The 19,844-nt window shown below is 46.8% G+C and overlaps 2 protein-coding genes across 3 annotated transcripts; one reads left to right on the top strand and one right to left on the bottom strand.

Annotated features, from left to right (window-relative positions):
• Positions 1–1,627: 1,627 nt before the first annotated feature.
• On the top strand, positions 1,628–3,461 carry LOC124701288. Of its 2 annotated transcripts, XM_047233336.1 has the most exons (4): positions 1,635–2,070; positions 2,236–2,888; positions 2,971–3,180; positions 3,280–3,461. In XM_047233336.1, the coding sequence occupies exons 1-4, from the start codon at positions 1,860–1,862 to the stop codon at positions 3,310–3,312; spliced, it is 1,107 nt and encodes a 368-aa protein (XP_047089292.1). In that variant the 5' UTR covers positions 1,635–1,859; the 3' UTR covers positions 3,313–3,461. The 2 variants fall into 2 exon arrangements, with proteins under 2 accessions (XP_047089293.1, XP_047089292.1); XM_047233337.1 differs by lacking the exon at positions 3,280–3,461 and having other exon boundaries at positions 1,628–2,070; positions 2,961–3,032.
• A 140-nt stretch (positions 3,462–3,601) lies between these two features.
• LOC124701289 (calcium-dependent protein kinase 7-like) lies at positions 3,602–8,288 on the bottom strand. The gene is made up of 8 exons (XM_047233338.1): positions 7,974–8,288; positions 6,981–7,866; positions 6,365–6,508; positions 6,131–6,283; positions 5,867–5,982; positions 5,229–5,396; positions 4,537–4,761; positions 3,602–4,033 (listed from the first exon to the last, which is right to left on the bottom strand). Exons 2-8 carry the CDS (start codon positions 7,681–7,683, stop codon positions 3,908–3,910), a joined length of 1,635 nt encoding a protein of 544 aa, XP_047089294.1. The 5' UTR covers positions 7,684–7,866; positions 7,974–8,288; the 3' UTR covers positions 3,602–3,907.
• Between the last annotated feature and the right edge of the window lie 11,556 nt (positions 8,289–19,844).

The following is a 19,844-nucleotide window of genomic DNA, read 5'->3' as shown; positions in this document are numbered from 1 at the left end:
TTTCGAGTTTGTTTCGCACTAAATGTAATGGAAAATGTTTGAGTGACCTCATGTCTGAAGAGTAGGCGTGTAATTTTTTTTTTGCTTTTCACATCTTGTTGACATTGTTTGCGGGGGAAATAGAAACTTTTCACATCGGTTCTATTTTGATTAGACAAATTTCTAAACCCGTTAGTCTCCACACGATTAGTTTAAACGGTAAGTGTAAGTTTTTAGGTAATCAGAGGTACAAAATAGGGAAAACTGAAGCATACCTTTTAGTGCCACTAGGATACTGACCACATAAATAACAATCAAGATTCCACAAGCACTGGATATCTGCCACACAAAGAGATACATAATCAGAGCAGACCTCTAAACTGATGATAACAGCACAAAATCGATGTGGAATGCTTCTATTTATTGGGAGAGTTATCTCAAGAGAAATTATATATTTTGGTAGATGGTGAAAAGTGGTAAACTTTGCTTTAGGTGCTTACAAACAGACATACCATGAAGTAGGTAGCAACCATTCACTTCCTCTTTTATAACCATCTATTTTATTGAAGGACATGATCTATTTGTCATCGAACCATGACATGCTTATGATTTGTTCAGACAAGTGTACCCACATGTTGTATGCACTACTAAGGATGTTACCACATGTGGGTAGATAAATATGGATATGATGATACTTCAGCACCATAGGAAGACAAGGTGGTGGCATTCGATAACCTTCTCGCCTCAAAAGCCATATATTTATTGAACTTTGGTGTGTTGTATGTAATATATGCAGTTATTTTATCTCAGTATCACCGTAAAGAGCTGCAACTTAAAAATATCATCCAATACAAGGATATGTGCATATGTGACCACGTTGGAGCCTGGGAACATGGTATTGACACTTTAGATGGTATTTCCTAACAGTGTGTTCTCATATTTCGCACAAAATGTTTTTTTTTTCGAGTTTGTTTCGCACTAAATGTAATGGAAAATGTTTGAGTGACCTCATGTCTGAAGAGTAGGCGTGTAATTTTTTTTTTGCTTTTCACATCTTGTTGACATTGTTTGCGGGGGAAATAGAAACTTTTTCACATCGGTTCTATTTTGAGTAGACAAATTTCTAATCCTGTTTATCATGTAGTAAAGGCATGAGGATCTATCCTGCGCCTTGGAACTTGCTGCTTCAAATCAGTTTGACGCGATCTGATTCAGTAACAATTGGAAGCTGACTATGTTGAAGTGTCAGTTTCAATCCTTGCAAGCATGCCCGTAATTCTGCTTCAAAAGGTGACTCACAATCTATTAGAAATCAACAATCATGTAGGGTCATCATGCCTGCGGTAGCATGCTTATCAGTTATCAGTCTCCCCCGGAGGAAAGATCCGTCGACAGTACCCAGCCAGCTGGAGGTTTAGTCCAAAATAGATTGTTGTCAAGTAGACCTTTGCATTGGCATAATGCCATGGGACATGAGGTCACAGATAAACATGGAGAAGAGGGATGGCACGGTTGCACAAAGGATAGGATAGAACCGATGACAGGTGCATGTGTTGCGCTAGCCTACGCTGGCTGGACCGATGCATTCCTGATCTGGATGAAGAATCTTCAGTCGTTTTCGTATATCGAAGTTTTGTTGCCGTCAAAGCTCGCCCGCCAGGCGACCCAACATTTGAACGAGTGGCTCGTGACCAAGGCCGCGGTGGCCACGAGCTCTGTGATCCAAACTACGCCCACACAGTTTCTATCTACTTCGGCCGGAACAGCTGATTGGCCTTGAGCAACGAGACCTGAGAGGACGAACGCCCGGGTCACCGTGGAAAGACCAATTCGCCAAAGGAAAAAAAAAAACGTGAAAAGTGAAAAGGCGGAATCACCGGATGCATCTCCTGTCGACGCAACGCCTGGCGCCCATCATCCACAACGGCGACGCCAACCACCTTCGCCCGCTGCTGCCCGCTGCTGCGACGCCCGTACCGTCGCCTCTGCTCCGGCTCCGGTCGAGGAACTCCAAGTCCTCGCCGCTGCCAGCCATCTCGCCCGCGACGCCGAGCCCCTTTGCCACGGACACTCCCACCGGAGCGCCGTCAGGTCAGATCATGAATTGCATGGTTAGCAATCGATCATACAGTTCTACATGCATGGTAGCGTTAGCACTTAGCAAGATAATGTTAACTAACAGTGGCACACGCCCCAATCCGAAACTGCCATGCCATCATGATCGACTAAACCTGGAGACTGAACTTTTATGTGCAGACGCAGACAAGTGGGACGCGTTCGCAGCGCGGGTGTCCGGCGAGTGGGACGGCTTCGGCGCCGAGTTCACCGTGGCCGGAGACCCCGTGGAGCTGCCGGCCAACGTCGTCCCGGACGCGTTCCGCGAGTGGGGTGTCCAGGTGTTCGACTGGCAGACGCAGTGCCCCACGCTGGCCAACCCGGCCACGCCGTGCGCGCTCCACTACCGCCTCGTGCGCCTGCTCCCCACCGTCGGCTGTGAGGCCGATGCCGCCACCGTGCACACCTCACATCAGCGCCACGTCTCCTCCGCCTCCGCCTTCGCCTACGACGGCGCCTGGGGCTCCTACGTCGCCGCCTGGCCCAAGGGCCCCGCCACCGTGCTCGAGGTCGAGCACTGCGTCGTGCGCCCGGGCATGGACACCGAAGCGGTCAGGGTCAGGGTCGTGCAGACGGTGGCGCTGGGCAAGGAAGAGGCCCGGCTGCGCGGGATAAAGGTCTTCTCCGAGCAGTGCTACGGCCCGTACCGCAACGGCGACCAGCTTGGCGGATGCGCGCTCCGTGAGTCCGCCTTCGCCGCCGGGGAGAGGCTCGCCGTGTCGGAGGTTGTGGGGAAGTGGGAGAGCACCTTCGCTTGCACTGCCAGCTTCTCCGGCGCTCTCAACACCGAGACGGTGAGCCAATCAAACGTCCCTTCTCCACGAGCACGTACTTACCGCGCAAGCTCTCCCTGACGTCTGACGAAGACATGTACAGGGCAAGTTCGCCTCCTTGGAACCTGACGACAAGCCGCGGAGAACGGCGAGAGAGGACACCGGTATCCTCACGCTGCTGCCCAAGCAGCTGTGGAGTTCATTCAAGGTGAACGCCGATGACGGCGAGGTGGTGTGTGAGGTCGGGTGGGTGCTGGGCGACGGCAACGCGGTCACGTCCACCTGTGTCCTGTCCAAAGACGGAGATGTCAAGGCAAGTTCTGTCTACATTTCAGCACCATATTGTTGCTTGCTGCTATTAGAGAATATATAGCTCTTTTTTTACTTACAGTGCTGGCTGGCTTGTGTGCAGATGATAGCCACCGCGTACGAGTCCCGGGTGTAGGAGACCAACGGAGCACAGCCACAGGACTTCCTTCAGGTTCCATCAGATCTTCACATAGAAAAGAATACACACATCTAGAATAGCCATACTGATATGTAAATATTCAGACAACAAGGTGATCTACTAAGAAAACTGGTTCTGCAAAATCATCAACTGGTTACTGTCCTTTCATACCATGGCTTCTGAGGCCGTTTGACTATGATCTGCACAGCTAGAGTAATAACTTTCAGAGTTAAAAGGTTAGGAAAAGCAAACTTGGTGAGTATGGGATCACAGGAGACAGGATTGATTTCATTGCACACAAACTGATCCCACAAAGAACAAACGAACAGGCCGCATTTCCTCTCGTATTTTCAACTGCTAGCCCAGTCTCGCAGCCACATGAACCAATACACCACCAGTACTACATATATGCTACCCCACAATGCTGTCTCTCACAATGACCATACTACTAACTAGCCCAGTTTATTTCCCATAGATACCGCTAAAAGAATCGACTCGTTCTCTTCTCGTACTTCGATACATGTCAACTGTCAACAACCCAATTTGGGTTGTGACGAGATAATGAACAAGAGAAGAGAACACAATCTGTACATCAATGTACTTGAGCTGCATCTCTCAAGGTTACATTCAGACTGGTTTCCGTTGCTCGACACCCAAGTCCAGTATAGCAGATGCCTTGCATCATGGCTACAAATTCAGCATAATCAATTTGACCATCCTGAGAAACAAAGATAACACCAATCCATCAGATTCAACTTGTTTTATAAACAAATCAGAAGTGCTGTAGGTGATGCTGAAAAATATCACAAGATTTTTGCTAATATTATCCAGGTAATATCATTCGTACAAGTTGACTTCTATATATAAATGAGTTGCCATTATATAGATTTTTTCGCAACATTATTCAGATAACCAAAATCTGTATATCCCAAGATCTATGTGTCGGTAAAAATACTGAGAGTCATGCTTGTCACTAGACAGGTTTTTTTTCTTTGAGTTTGTTGAGTAAAACACTGGATATTAGGCATGACTGGTGGATACCAAGTAACAGTGATTGAGACCAACTACAATATCTATAAAAAATGTAAACCCTAAATCGCCACAAATCTAAGGCTAACATGTCAGCTTTTCAAAAGTTGGTCACTGGGGTTCTTCTGGAGTCAGAATCGTAGTTACAGGATACAAATATCGTGCTAGTTTCGAGTGGGGTGATCAACTTACATTGTTTTGGTCGACCTCTAAAATATTCTCTTCAAGAAAAGTTCCCTCCATGTTATATTCTCCACAAGCTCGTTGAAGCTTGTCGGCTGTGATATAACCACTACCATCTTTGTCAAAATATGTAAAAGCCGCCATCAAGTGCTCTTCCCGTTCAATCTTGTTAAGAGGCATAGTTGCAGCAATAAATTCTTCATAATTGATGGTTATGTCATTGTCTTTATCATCCTAAAAAAAGGTTCTCAGAGATTAGACAAAAAGCATGACAAAAGTGCAGATAATGCCCTACCAAGTACCAACAAATCAAGAAATGCATATCACACATTTTTACTCTAATATTTTCAATGTATAGTTTACGCGTTTTTCAGGCGCATCAAACATGTCACACTTGATTATGGCAATGTTATATATGTATTACTTAGGCCTTTTTTGCGGTGAAGATATCTCAGAACCACATAAGAATTGAAGAAATGCATGTCATACATTTTTACTACCATGTTTTCTATGTACAGTTTAGGTATTTTTCAGATGCATCAACCATGTCATACTTGATTACCGCTTATGTACTACTACTTGGGCCTTTTCCCCTGAAGATATCTCAGGACCACATAAAAATAGAAGATAACATGTGTCGGTTAATTCAGCGTGCAGTCATTCGATTCAAATGCATTCCATCATGGAAATAACCTACTTACCGCTTCCACTATATTACTAAGCTCGGTATCCTCCAATTCATTGCCATATCCTGTTAAACATTTTCTAAGCTCACCAAAAGTGATTACACCTTTACTTTTGGTGTCTACTGCCTTGAACATTTCTCTTAACCCAGCAATCTCCTCTTCTGAAAGACGCTCAGCTATCACCTGGAAGCATATAAGTGTCAGAAGCAATGCAATTTTGTTTGCAAAATTCATAGCTGTAGGACATAGTATGAAACAAACTGAGTTTCACCATACTAGCGCATAAGCCACACAATTGAATGCCAGAAATAAAAGGGTGATCCTTTTTGTTGCAAGAATCCGCCTACAAATGGCAGCAACAAAGCCACTTCAAGACCAATAGCATGTCCATGTGAATTGTAATGTTAACTGATGATTCAGCAATTATTAGGAATGTGACACAAAGTAAATATTATAGGATAAGTCCAAACAAGATCAAGCTATTGTGCACGATAACACAAAGTTCATATGCCAGCAAAATCTGAACTATTACACTGTTGCAAAGATCCAAAGAGGTTAAAGACAGAGATGCTTAATCATGGTGATAAATTGACAACAAATGTTGTAGCAGCAATATGAAAATATGCAAGTTGATATGGTACTTTTGCACTCACTCTGAGAGCCAGCTTCTTCAGATTGTTCATTGCAGAAAACTGCTTGAGCCGAGAGATAACACTAGGATCCAAAGCATGATCACTGGACACACCATTTTCACAGATCCAAGGATGCCCTGAAATCAACATATAGTTGATAACAAACATAAAATAAAATGTTTGTGTAATCCAAAATTAATTTGAAGAACTAAAATTATGTCAAACAGAGAATTATACAAACATGCACCAAATTAGAAGGGCAGATAATAGATTGAATATACTTACGTAACACTTCATGGGCTGTCAAACGCTCTGAAGGACAATGACAGAGCATCTTTCTTATAAGATCCTTTGCACTGTCAGATATTTTAGGCCAAGGGTCTGACACAAAATCAATGTGCCCCTTAAGAACTGCATCAAATATTCCTTGTTGTGTCTCTGATAGAATTAACAATGATCACTTCAGCAATTCATGATAACAGTAGACTCAAAATTAACACCAGAGATGAGGTAAGTCACCTGCCCAAAATGGTGGAACCCCGCTCAATAGTACATAGAGTATCACTCCAGCTGACCACACATCAGATTCTGGTCCATAACGTTTGTACAATACCTCAGGGGCGATGTAATATGGGCTCCCAACCAGCTCACTGAAAACCTCACCTGAAATTTGTAGATGCCAAAATAAGATTTAAAAAATTGATTCAGAAATCATTAGACTGGTAGATAGACACCATTTTTTTGGTTTTCAATTTGCTATACCCGCATTATAAGCAACGGCAATAAGCTGATATTTCTGTGTATTTTAAATCGATAAGATGTTCCAATGTATTAGTCAATGTTCACACAATGCTGTTGTCAACTAGGTTGGCTGTTGAAGTGGCAGCTCGCCGGCTCATAGCAGAAATGTAATTGAGCATTTAACTGATACTATTATACAGCAAAACAGGCATAAAACATTAGGGTGCTGAAGTGGTGCCTCCTATAATTATCCTTAGCATGTGCTAGCACAAGTGTATATGAATGTTTAACTGATACTCCACTGTTATACAGCAAAACAGGCATAAAACATTACACTGTTTTATCTGTTGCTTACAAAAAAAAAATCCTTGGGCATGAAAATTTGATACCATACCTGGTTTGAAGAAAGCGGATAGACCAAAGTCAATAGCCTTAATTGACAGGTCATCATCTTTATCCAAAAGGAGGAAATTTTCTGGCTTGAGATCACGGTGAATGACCCCAAGTGAATGGCACATAGCCACAATGCTAACAACAATCCTTATGAGCCCTGCAGCCTCAAGCTCGGTGTAATGCCCCTTCCCCTGAATCCGGTCAAAGAGCTCCCCACCAGCCAAGAGCTCCATCACAATGTGCACCGCCTGCCCGTCCTCGTAGACATCCTTAATCGAAACAACATTCTTATGCCCCGACAAATGGTGCATTATCTGGATCTCACGCCGCACATCCTCGACATCCTCCTTGGCGATGAGCCTGCGCTTGAGGATGGTCTTGCACGCGTACTCGCACCCCGTGCTTATCTCGGTGCAGAGGTAGGTCGTCCCGAACTGGCCCTGCCCGAGCCTCCGGCCGAGGATGTAATGCTCCCTCAGGTCCGCTGTCTTGCGCCCGAGCACGGAGATAGACGTCGGGTCCAACCCTTGCCTCAGAACACCGGCGGTGGTGGTGGGCTTGAACGCAGGCCAGGGCTTCTCGAACTTCTTCAAGTCCGAGTAGTCGTCCTCCTCGAGGTGCGCGTCGGCGTACCTAGAAGCGGCGTGCTCGCTGCGGGACCGGTTGTAGTAATCGCTCCCAAGGGTCCCATTCTGATTCCCCATTGCAAGACCACCACCACCCTGTGCAAACTGAACTGAAGGTTTCCAGCCTCACACGATTGCTGGATCCCTCGGATGCAAATGCAGCTTAAATAGCCGGAGCAGTGGTTGCAAACCCGGGGAATTGGAAGAATTTGCGGCGAAGGCAGAGCAGAGTTGTCTTGCTGGGAAGGAGAAATCCGCAACCTGGCAAGTTCACAGCACAAAACTTGATCAGCAATCCATATACGTTACCACTGAACGGCAAGAAAGCCGGAGCGGAAGTTAACTTGGCAGAGGGAGGAAGATGAAACCTTTGGGGATTGGCAATTAATCCCTCTCCGAAGGCGTGTCTCCCTTGAGGGCTTGTGCTGCAAGACTTGACAGTAGACAGACACCCAAAAAAGCGCCCAAACTTTTGCTCTCTCCCCACTGCACGAAAACTAACCAACCACACGCGAAACACGAGGTCTGCTCCTCGCACCAAACCCTCGCAGCTGGAAGAGCTCCTCCCGGAGGCAGCTCCTCCGCAAAGCTTCCTCCGGCGGGAAATCCACAGGCCGAGGGTTGTTGCCTGGCCGCAATCTAGACTCCACAGACGCGCGAACAGCAAAACGACGAGAAGCGGCTCAGTGGTTAATCTAGCTCAAGAAACACGGAATCTGCGCCGTAACCGAGCGCCCGGCAGGAGGGGCGGCGGGCGGCGAGCTCGATCGAAGCAGGGACACGGCCGACACGGTGGATCGGGCCGAGGGGGCGGACAGCAAATCGCGCCTTCCGGAGGGGCTAATGCGCAAAATAGGTGTATGAGAAAAATGCAGAGAAGAGAGAAGAGGAGAGCTGGTGGGGGAGATCCACCATTTATAGCTCGGTCGAGAGGGTTGGCAATCGCAGTGGCTGTCTGGCAGGTTTTCGCTGTCACATTTTTTTCATTTGGAATTTCATGGTCAAGTTCTAGAAAATCTTTTTTTTTTTTGCTGAGAGACCACAGAGAAAACCAGCGTACCATGGGTGGTATTTTGCCCTTTGGGAAACTGAGACGGTCAGAAACGATCTGCCGGCGCTGTTTTGGTACTGCTGATTTGATCTTTCTAGCTATTTGGAGTTTTGTGCTGAAAACGTCTCGATTTTGTTTATCCGTAGGAGTACAAATCAAAGTTGGGGCGTCTCACGTCCGCTGAAAGTGAAGATGTGTCGGTCAAAATGTTGTTTATTTCGCCGTGGTAAAATTCCACGTGCAGCTGATAGGAGGTGCGACTTCTTGTTTTCATGCACCGTCGTCTCTAGAAATTGGTGTGGTATCTTCTTCTCTTCTGGAGAGTGGAACACGATGAGATTCTGGGAATATGCCAATAGAAGACTTTGTTCAAATTTTTTTGGACAGGAGACATGCTTTGAAATTAGTTGTATGCTTTGACAGAAAAACTTTCGATTCGCCCATCCGATATTGGATTACAGGTGCCGGCTGAGAATGTGGAACAATATTTTTGGATAATAGAGAATATCAAGTAATGTTCCGTGCGTGATTGGTTTCATGATTGGCAGAAATGTAACCACCTACCTTATATTCCGTGTGTAGACCAAATCATACCGCAATTCTGTACCAAAGAGCATCCCTAGCAGAGTATGAAAAACTCAGTCCTGAGGAAGAGTTTTTGGAAAAAAAAGACCGAGGGTTTTGAGATTTAAAAAAAATGCAACCATAGCATAGTCCCAAAAACAATATGGTACTTCATTGCGTGGAGGGTCAACCGCGGCGGATGGAGTTTTGCAGCGACAGGAGCATGCGCCATGTGTGGCAGCCCTAACCCTAGCTGACGAGGCTTCCGTGCGGTCGTTCCGACGGCTAAAGGTGTAACAGTGCCAGCGGGAGAGGTGGAAAGGTTGGGGGAGCTCCCGTCGAGGTCGCTCATAGAGGTGGTGGTTTTTCCTTCAGTGGCAACCAGGAAACTTATGTGTGAGACGGTTGGGTTCCCGTGTTCATGATTTAGCTTTTAGAAGGACAAAATGGATGCTCTCGGTGAGTTCTTTTCCCTCGCAAATTTTTTTTTGCGAGTGGGAGACGTTTTCCGAGATCGTTGGTGCATGTTTTATTTGGCTTTTTTTAAGAGGTTGCAGTTTTTAAGGATTAAGCGGATCATTTTACATGTGCCACGGGGGTTGTTCTCCCAGACGATCAAGGCATGTTCATAGTTGGTGCATGCTCTTGTATACCGAGAATTGTTGACGCTACCACTGCAGAAGCAAGAGCCCTCCGAGATGGTTTGTTACTCGTGGGACAGGTTGGGTGCCACAATTTTATAGTTGATAGCGATTGCATGGATGTCATCGAAACAACGTGAAACGGAGGAAATTCAATAGGAGATGATGCAGCTATATATGAGAAGTGTTCCTTCTTGGCTCGTAACTTTGCTAGTGTTAAGTTTTTTTCATAATCCTAGAGAAAGCAACATTGTGGCTTACTAGTTTGTAATGCGGAGGGACCTCACTCAATTGTTTGGTATGAGGATATTCCTTGTTTTTTATTATCCAATTGGCAAATGATGTAAGTTTGTTTAGAGCAACTCCAATAGTATAGTCGGTTGTTGGCTATAAGCAAGATACCATATCATCTATAGTCAATATGTAGCCAACAAGTACAATAATTGGCTATAAAAATGTACTAGTTTTTCAATGGATGACCCACCTTTCATTTACACACCTTGCCTAGGAGCACGTGCTACAGCTAGCTCTTATTTTAATCCTTGTATAAGAGCCCCCTCACATTCTCTCTCATCTTCTCTCTCTTCCAACTAGACATAAATATATTATTTTAATCTTTATAGCCAGCTGACTAGATCTTATTGTACTTTCTCTTACTATACAATAAAATTGCCGTGGTGGCTTTCCCTATTAAAAAAGAGCTATTTGCTCGTGATTAAAAAATACTCTAGAAAGGAGAGTGAACTCATCCGCTAGCTGACACTGATGTCCCACCAACTAGCGGCCCACATGTCATAGTAGTGATGATGACTGCATGCTCCGAGGCAATCTAGCTAGGTGGTCGGTGCCGTCCGTCACGTAGTATGGTTAAGTAGAACCCACGCGCAAGGTGAGTTTTTTTTACGGAAATTTTTTTTTGTTGGCACGTGAAACCCTCGCATCCACATGAAACTTTGCGTGTGCATCGAAGCACGAAGGACAAGCGGTGAGTCACGCGCGCAGCCACATGGCCCGGCGCACGCACCCATGCGCCGAGAAAACAAAATCCCGTGCCATGAATCATGGTCCATGCCGCAGCGTGGCAGACACTTGGAGCTGTGGCAAAATGTACCACCGTGATCTGTACTGTATCATTCGACGTGCCCCGGCCGGCGCTCCGCCTTAATTCGTGCCGATCTGAGCCAAGCAATCGCATCACCGGTAACGTGGAATGCACTACCGTGTGCACGATTAGGCCGCCGTCGCCGTCACAGCGATCGGGTGATCGATCAGCGGTGGTTCCGTCGCTCGCTTTTGCGAACCCAATCCATGGATCGCGACCCGTCTGCTGAAACCTGAAAGGTGCGCAGCGCGGCTTGCACCTCGCGGCAAGTGGCCGGTCGCTCTTGAACCACACAACGCGCGCGATTGCGACCGCGATTCTAGCAAAAACGTGACGGACTTTTTTTTTTTGCGAAACACAGTACAATCAAAGACGCTCATACATACGCGCACACACTCACCCCTACGAACATATACACGCACACCCTACCCCTATGAGCACCTCCAAGAGACTGCGTTGAAGAACTGATCCGACGGGTCTTGAGATTGACGAAGTCACCACGAAGCGCTTCATTGCCGACGGGAACGTCGTCTCCCACTGAAGAATATTCCGCCTTTATGAGACACCAAAGTGTTAAATCTGGGATTTGAACTCTGTTGGGCTGGGGGTGCTACTGCCCTCCTAACCATCCAACCACAGGTTAGTTCTCAAACATGACGGACTCTCCATGCATACCACACGCTGCAGAGTGCAGACCTGCGAACGGAGGCTGCATGTATATTTCTGGAATGATAGGGAAGCTAGAGTGGATATCAAACAAACGCCAGTAAGGAGTACAGATTACAGAATTGGTGATCTACTATTCGAAAGGGGAAACACTACTGTTCCCCCGGGGGATCACGTCTTGCGACCGTCCGCGTCCATCCGCGGACGCGTGTCCTGCGAACGGGCGAGCCAGCGGGGCCCACCCGAGCGTTATCCTTTCCTCAGCTTTTCCCCCACATTCTATCTACTCCCGGCCATGGCTAGAGCTTCGCCCGACCATGGCTCTGATCCGCTCGGCACAAGCACCGCAAGCTCGAGACTAAGCCCGCCGCTGCACTGCCTCCATGCAGCCACCGCGCCACCGCGTGCCCCTCCCTCCACCGGCCGCACGTCGCCGTGTCGTCATACTCCGCCGCACAATTCTCCTCCCTCCTATATCTCCGTCGAAGTTACGGAGGACACCGGTGCTGCGGATGGGGGAGAGACCACCGCCGCTGCGAGCCCGAGTCCTAGAGACGGTGAGGCCGCACCGCTGCGGCGGGGTCCGGCGGCGCTGCGGGGGCTAGGCCGCGAGAGGAGATCCGGCGATGCCGGTATAGCCTTGCGGGGATGCTCGCCATCGGTGAGCGCCTCGCTACAAGCTGCCGGCGGCGCTGCTGCCGGATGTCGGCGGCGCTGCTACATGCTTGCGGTGGCGCCGCTACAATGCGCCACGGCGTTGCTACAAGAATCCGTTGGCGCTGCTACATGCTGCAGGTGGCGCCGCTACAATAGCGGCACGGCGTTGCTACAAGAAGCCGCCGGCGCTGCTACAATCTCCCGTCCGTGGTGCCACAATCGCTCGGCGGCCCGGCGGCGCTACAATCGCTCGGTGGCCCGGCGGCGCTGCTACAATAGCGTGGCGGCGCTGCTACATGCCGTTGGTGGCGCCGCTACAATGGCCCGGCGGCGCTGCTACAATCGCCCGGCGGCACTACTACAAGCGACGAGCGTGGATGCTGCGAGGGTTGACTCCGTGGTACAGGGAGCGGGCGGCGCTGCTGCGAAAGCTAGCCACTGGTGCCGCTGCCGGCGTTGTTGCGAGGTTTGGCCGCCGGCAACACAAGGGGAGGCTGTGCTGCTGCAAGGCCAAGTAGACGGAGCTACGGCAACACAAGGGGAGGGCCGCGTTGCTGCAAACCAGTGAGTTGCGATGCTACCACCTGTCGGGGACGTTGCTGCAAGCGGGCGGCGGTCCTGCTAGGCGGGAGGCGACATGCTATCGGCGGTGCTGCATGGAGTAGGACGGGCGGACGGCAGCGCCAGAGTGCCGTCGGCGGCGGGCGGCATTGCTGCTCTGAGTGCGAGGTGCTGCTGCCAGGCGGTGCAGCAAGCCGGCGAGCTCTGAGTGACGTGCGGTGCTGCGAGCCAGAAATGGGCCGAGCTAGTGCCCGTCCGGCTGCTGCCATGGCGGCGGAAACTGCAAGCAAACGGCGGCAGTGGCTCGACCAGAGCTTCGTTGCGCTCCGCGGCGAGCAGCAGATGGGATATGATTTGCTAAATCGTGGTGGAGTTTTTCCTCTTCCGTGAAGAAGAGGCGGTGCACGTGGCTGACCAGTCAACGGTTGATCCTAACCGTTCCTCCAAAAAGATCGGACGGGTGCGGACCCGGGGGATCGGGGATTTGATCCCCGGGGATGCTCAGCACTGCCCATTCGAAAGTGCAGCGCCTGGTGCGTGACGTTGACGTAGCACCATAGGCAGGCGAGGCAGGATTAACTAATTAATTGCTGACGATAAATACAGAAACGACGGCGCACGTGAGTATATAGGAGTACCTTCGAAAGGTTAGGTTCTTTCTGTTGTTGAGAGCAAATGTTAGGTTCTTGTCTACAAAAGTTTATATGCACTCAAAAGTTGAGACGTCTCTTGGAAGCCGAAAGGTTCACCGCACTATGCATAACGAGAGTGCTGTTTTTTAGTCCATTCTGGTTTGCTTAATCTGCACAAGAAACGCAAACTGACCAAAAGGAGTTTTTTTTTTTTGATAATGAGAATATATTAATATTAAAATATACCAATTACATCCAGCCTCTGCACAAGAAACGCAAACTGAACAAAAGGAGTTTTTTTTATAAAGAGAATATATTAATATCAAAATATACCAATTACATCCAGTCTCTGCAACAACGCAATGCTCTAATAACATTGCGAATGCACACAGCTAAAAAAAAGAAAAAGAAAACTAAGAAATAAAAGTTCCGCTACAGCATTTCAGCCCTAGCAACATCAATACATCCATCACCAAAACAACACATGAAATTCAGACTCTCCAAAAGCGATGCCTCCAAGAAGGAAACAGTGCACCAGCAACATCGTTGCCCGATCAAAGATCTTAGGTTTTCACTCTGAAGATAGTTTCCGCTCTCAAAACAATGTCTTCAACAAGAACATTACCATGCACAACCAGTTAAGGCCAAACCTTGGATTTTCACCCTGAAAGGTAAGACTCCGAACTTCACATGTGCTGCCGCTTCTACTTTCAAAGCACTGATGTAAAGCCCGGAACACCAAGCAAGTCCCTCAACAACGCAGAGACTTGAACCTCCATCAGCTAGTTCTTCAATCCGGTCTTCATGATATTCTCTTCTTTTGACTTCATCATGGACCAACTGTCACTTGATGTTAATACAGAACAGAGCTTCGCGCAGCTCCCTCCAGAACCAAATGGTCAGAATAAAAGCATAGGTGTGCACGACCGAATATCACCGATCCAGCAAACTCCAGGCAATAGAAGCACTGTTACATTCGCCGGCGGGGCCTTCCGGAACTCAACACTCCAGCCAGATCAAGAAGGGCAGGCCTCCGGCAGATCTTCATCTTCGCCCAAGAGAGACTCTAGGACCACCGCTTTTATTCAGCTCAGGCCCCCATGTCGCCGACCATCCCAGGCTGGCCAAAATTGCCACCGAAGACTCGCGTAGTCCGGAGACACCGCTCACGCCTGGGCAACGCCGCAGCCGAACAGCCAACCTACCATCGCCGGTCGCTGATACCACGGTGAGGCGAGGAGAAGAGGACCTAGGGTTTCCCTGTAGCCCGCCCCACCCGTACCTCCGCCACCGGCATGGCTACCAAAAGTCGAGACACTTGAATAATGACGCAAGCTTATGTATTCCATCCGTTCGATGATCTGAATTTCAACAAAGTTAAAACGTATTTCATGAAACCATCTATATATAGGACTACTACGCCTCACCCACTAGAATTATACATGACTAGTAATCTGCCCGTGCGTTGCTACGGGAAAACAAAAATATATTGCTTTATCTGTTTAAAATGTAAAAGGATTCAATTCCCCCGAGGTTGCGCCACTCGCAACCTCCGGGTGGAGCGGGACGTCATAGTTTCCCTTCCATATGCGTGGGCCCAACAATTTTATCCCTTTCCCTAGTTATGTAGTCCCCCAAATCGCACGGCATGGAAGAGATGGGGGAGCTCGACGAAGGCGCCATCATCTCCGTCCCAACAATGGCTGGCTTTGACGAAGTGTGCCGCCGCATCCACGCCTCTCACGCTTCTCCTTCCCATTTCTCCCTCCTATCACCTCTCACGGCCATGTCCTTTCTGTGATCTGGTGCTTGCACGCTGCCCTCCACTACCACCGGTACTCTGCCCTCATCCCCCAGCCTAGTTGTGCCATGCACCACCCCTCCCACTACTGGTGATGTTAGCTCCAGCGAGATCGGCGGGTTGCAACTGCAGGAATGAGGGCGGCGGCGAGGGCAGCAGGGCGTACCACCACAAGGCTCCATCGTTGTGAGGACGAGGACATTAACGCAGGGGAGGGCGGGTCCTCCGGCACGAGCCACGCACCGCCACCGTTGACGCTCTACCATGATCCACCTCTGTTGGAGCCATGCATCCCATCGGGGTTGAAGAAGATAACCAAAGACGGTGTTGCAAGGAAAGCAGGGGCAGGAAGCTACATAAACTGGGTGGTGCGAGTCATCGGCAGCAAAGCCGGAATGGGAGGATGGCAGTGTTACATGAGTCGACAAGGGCAAACATCATCAACTTGTTCATGTCTCTCCCTCATCTACCTAACAACCAACAAATGCCCAATTGTTTACTTTACAATCAATAACTCTTTTCAAAAAGTAAAGTTGAGTCCACAAATGTATCACCACCATACAATGGAATATAAGTCGTTTGATCAATACATAGATTTAGGAGCAAACGCTGCAAACTCATGTTAGAAGGAATTGATTTAACATGATCTGGGACGATACAAATCTTTCTCAAGTTGAAAAGCATTTAAAGACATCATTTTCCTACACGCTGGTTGATTCAGAGAATTAATACATAATATTATAATCTAAATTTGTCTGTAACATAAATATAGGAGAATTTCCAATACATGCTACCGTTTCTTGCAAGCTCTCAAATTTTGTCACTACCGCGAAATAGTGAACAAGTTAGTGATTAGAAATTATAATTTCTGGACTACATGAGTGCTGTTTTCAGTACACGCATTTTAAAATGTCAATAAATTGAAACAAAAAATTCGCACATACATTTTCACGTGCTACGCATCAAAAAAGTGGTTTCATGAAAAATCGACTTATAGAGAATGTCGGCACGATCCTAAGTACCCCAAGTTTACACAAAGTAAAACTACACCACCTCAGTGGTTTGCTGATACGATGTGCAACAATGGGTTGAAAAAAAACTAATCATGAAGCAATATGCACAGACCAGAACAAAGTAATACTACAACTGAGTTCCTTTCTGCGGGTAAATGACTGGATACCTGATCATACACACGGAAAAAAAAAACCCTCCAGAGATGTTTGGGGTCTCCACCGAGTGAGCCACGGCACCAGAGTGGTGCCCGAGCACCGTCTCTTCAGCACTGCTCCAGCGGGGGCAGAGCTAGTAGGGTTGGAGAGGCTTCCTCGCAGATCTGACGCAGCAGCCCAAACAGCCGGAGCGGTGAGCCGGCGGCACAGGCGACAGCTGACGAGACAGACATGAAATCTGCTGACATGGCTACATACCGATCTTCCAGGACCTCGTTCATCTGATTCAACTGACATAGCTGTAGCCAACTAACAAACCCAGCAATAAGTTAACAACATAGAGTATTCCAAAATTATTATAGCACTTCAACTTATTCTAGGCATACCTAAGCATAGTCACAATAGTTGTAGTTTTGTCTTGCCACCTGGCTCCTCGAAGGCAAGTGTAATGCATGTATTCTGATCACAGAAAGTTCAAGTGTAACCATAACATAAGTACATATGCATATATCCTCAAGAATAATGCTGCAAAACAGGAGATGATTCACTGGAGAATCTTCTTGGCAACGATACCGTGATTTTATGAAAGAAGAGTGAGTTGTACAATTTTATGAAATAGTTCACCACCAGTGATAAATTCCAAGATTATAAATATATTCTTTCGCCTTGTCAAAACCTGTACATAGTAGACTGCCTTTTAATAATCCTATTGGTACTTAAAGACAACTAATAAGAAATGTGAGCAATACCAACATCTCTCAGAAAGTAGATACAGTAATCTGAGAGTAGGATGCCTAGTAAGCTTCATTATGAGCATCTACCAGAAAGTAGATACAGTAGCCTGACAACAGTAGGATGCCTAGCAAGCTTCATTATAGGTATCTCTCTTTTGATCTGCATAAAACAATCATCTAAGATTACATCCATTAGTCTGAAAATGGCACTCGCCCAATTAACTTATGCACTTACACACTACAAAGGCAGTATTGCTTTAGCAAAGAAGAGGCGGTTAAAATAATATTGTTCAAGCCCTACTGTCTATAATCGTACCTTAATTTGGCTATATTTTGTGAATCAGCGTCCAACATAAACAGAAAATTTAACAATGACTGAAGCACACAAGTGAATTTGGCATACATCCATCATCCATGTTCGAAAGAACCGAAAATTCAAAGAAGTTAGATATATTATTGCAGTCTACCACCAAAACAACAGATAAATATGAAAGAGAAAAGAACCGAAAATTCAAAGTATGCTAACCAAGGGAAGCATTAGCATGCATATTCCTGTTTGTGTCGCTGATCACACCATGCCCATCAACTCCTTCCATTATTAAAAGGGACACAACATAGGAAATTTAAGTATCAGATGGCCCCTGAATTCCCAAAAGGCTGCTTACATCAGCAAAAAAGCAATGGGTGAGGAATGGTCATGCATGTTCGAATCAACAACAATCGTAGTTTGCTAATAAGTTGAAAATTTATAAGATCAAAGAATACCTGAGTTATCCCGCCACCTAATCTATTCTTTAAGTCCATCATTTTCTCTAGGCCCTTCTCCAGTGTTGCTGGGAACTGCAGCAATCTTGAAGTATCCATGTAGGAGCACTATCAGAAAAAACAATAGTGTAACCCATTGTTCGAACTAACCTGCTGTAATAGGAAAAAAAAAGTTTAGCAAGTTCCAGTTGATTCAGCATTAACAACAACCATATAACGTTTTTAGATACACCTGAAAGGCACAGATACACCTGAAAGGCACGTGGGATAAGCTCGGCCTGAAATGGGCCAAGAATAATTTTACCTATTACTTCTAGTCCCTAAAGAGCACTAAGCTCCCAGGGTTGCGAGCTCTCGTGGTTGATTCGCAAGTCACTTTCGCGGGTCCCACGTGGAGGCAAGTTCATGGGCCCTTGGTTGGGCCTTGCTTTTTGATGTCGGTTCTGAGCGTTGCGTGTCGCTAGCTCGAGACCGGGTGTGTGCGAGGAGAAGACACACACGACTACACGAGTCCCCTCCCCCTTCCCCTGCTCTTCTGTCTTGTATACTAAAAGAATAAAGGTCATCCTATTTTCCACCGGTAACAACCACGTATGACCTATGGCACGGGATTCAGATGTCACAATAACCTTGGTCAGACTTAGCGATGTATATATTATATACTCTGCTAGTCTACTCTATCTAAACATCTTGTTCAGCATTACATCACAAGGTCACAAGTATTAATTCATTATCCACCATATTGAGGGAATCTCACAAATTCACAACCAGTGAAGGCATCAACAAAAAATTCTATATTTAAGAAGAAAGTTCAAGACACCACTATTACCAAGCAAAGAAATGCAGCTAGTACACAAAAACATGGCACCGGAAATCCAGAGGATTACCTAATTAATCAAACAAGGACAAGTGCAAGGTACTTACCAATGTTAGTAGATGCTGAAATCCAAAGAAACAAATCCACTCCAGCAGCAATACTATTAAACCTGACCAAGTAAACACTTTTCATAAGAATAGGATTCCAAACCAACAATAAAAACCACATTTTATAAGCAGTTACTACTTTCTTTCTCACCTGTTCAGACTCCAATGACTTGTCAATGAAAAGAGAACATGTTTATTTGACGTAAGAAACCAAATCATAGCTGGTTTAGCAACACAAAGACAAAAGAAGGACAAAAAAAAGGAGCCGCACCCAAATGGAAATGGTGCAACTAAGTTCAATGACACATGATAAATTAGAACACCACATTATACCACTCAACAAAATCATTCCAGTCTGTGATATATCTACTAAGAATCATTCCAGAATTTGTTGTATCTGAAGCAGCAAACAATGGCATTTGTATAGTGAAAACGAAACCTTTCCTTGGTATATGCTACATAAATTTTTGGAAAGTGTAGAGAAAAAAGTGAGCATTGGGCCCAAGCAGAACTCTGTATTATTGAGGAATTCTTAAGCAGTCAGATTTGGATAAGAAAACGTAGAGATGCAGATACCTAGGAAGATTAGAGGAGTTGCCTTATTTGCTATAGTGCAGGCGCACATGTCCATATCCTCCTTCTCTAGACATTGGTTGCAACAAATATTCTGCTACACCCCACCCCTAGCTATGTGAAGAACTCCTTCTGTTGCCCTCGGATAAAATAAAACCCCCTAAAATAGCAGAGGGATACGGAGCTGCGGATAAGAATGTATCGCGGTAGGTACCTACAGATCTTACCGGGGAAGATATTTTGGGGCACGTGTCGATGGAAGTCGAACTCGAGGCTCACCCGAGGTCCGCCACGGCGGCGGACGGAGAGCACTGCCCCTGCTTCGCCTGCAGTTGTGGGAGGAACTGAACAACGTGTCGTCGTAGTTCAGGAACGCGGCTACCCCTCTTTTCCTCCTCC

This window comes from Lolium rigidum, chromosome 3 (assembly GCF_022539505.1).
Source record: "Lolium rigidum isolate FL_2022 chromosome 3, APGP_CSIRO_Lrig_0.1, whole genome shotgun sequence".
In the NCBI taxonomy this organism is placed as follows: Eukaryota; Viridiplantae; Streptophyta; class Magnoliopsida; order Poales; family Poaceae; genus Lolium; species Lolium rigidum.
This window is presented reverse-complemented; position numbering and strand designations above follow the sequence as displayed.

Bases quoted from the DNA above. Each gene is read 5' to 3' on its own strand.
- LOC124701288 (XM_047233336.1), top strand. From the start codon at position 1,860: ATGCATCTCCTGTCGACGCAACGCCTGGCGCCCATCATCCACAACGGC. The intron at 2,889-2,970 runs GTGAGCCAATCA...AGACATGTACAG, and splicing joins GCGCTCTCAACACCGAGACG to GGCAAGTTCGCCTCCTTGGA. The intron at 3,181-3,279 runs GCAAGTTCTGTC...GCTTGTGTGCAG, and splicing joins CCAAAGACGGAGATGTCAAG to ATGATAGCCACCGCGTACGA.
- LOC124701289 (XM_047233338.1), bottom strand. From the start codon at position 7,683: ATGGGGAATCAGAATGGGACCCTTGGGAGCGATTACTACAACCGGTCC. The intron at 5,983-6,130 runs GTAAGTATATTC...TGTTGATTTCAG, and splicing joins GACAGCCCATGAAGTGTTAC to GGCATCCTTGGATCTGTGAA. The intron at 4,762-5,228 runs GTAAGTAGGTTA...ACCTTTTTTTAG, and splicing joins TTAGTAATATAGTGGAAGCG to GATGATAAAGACAATGACAT.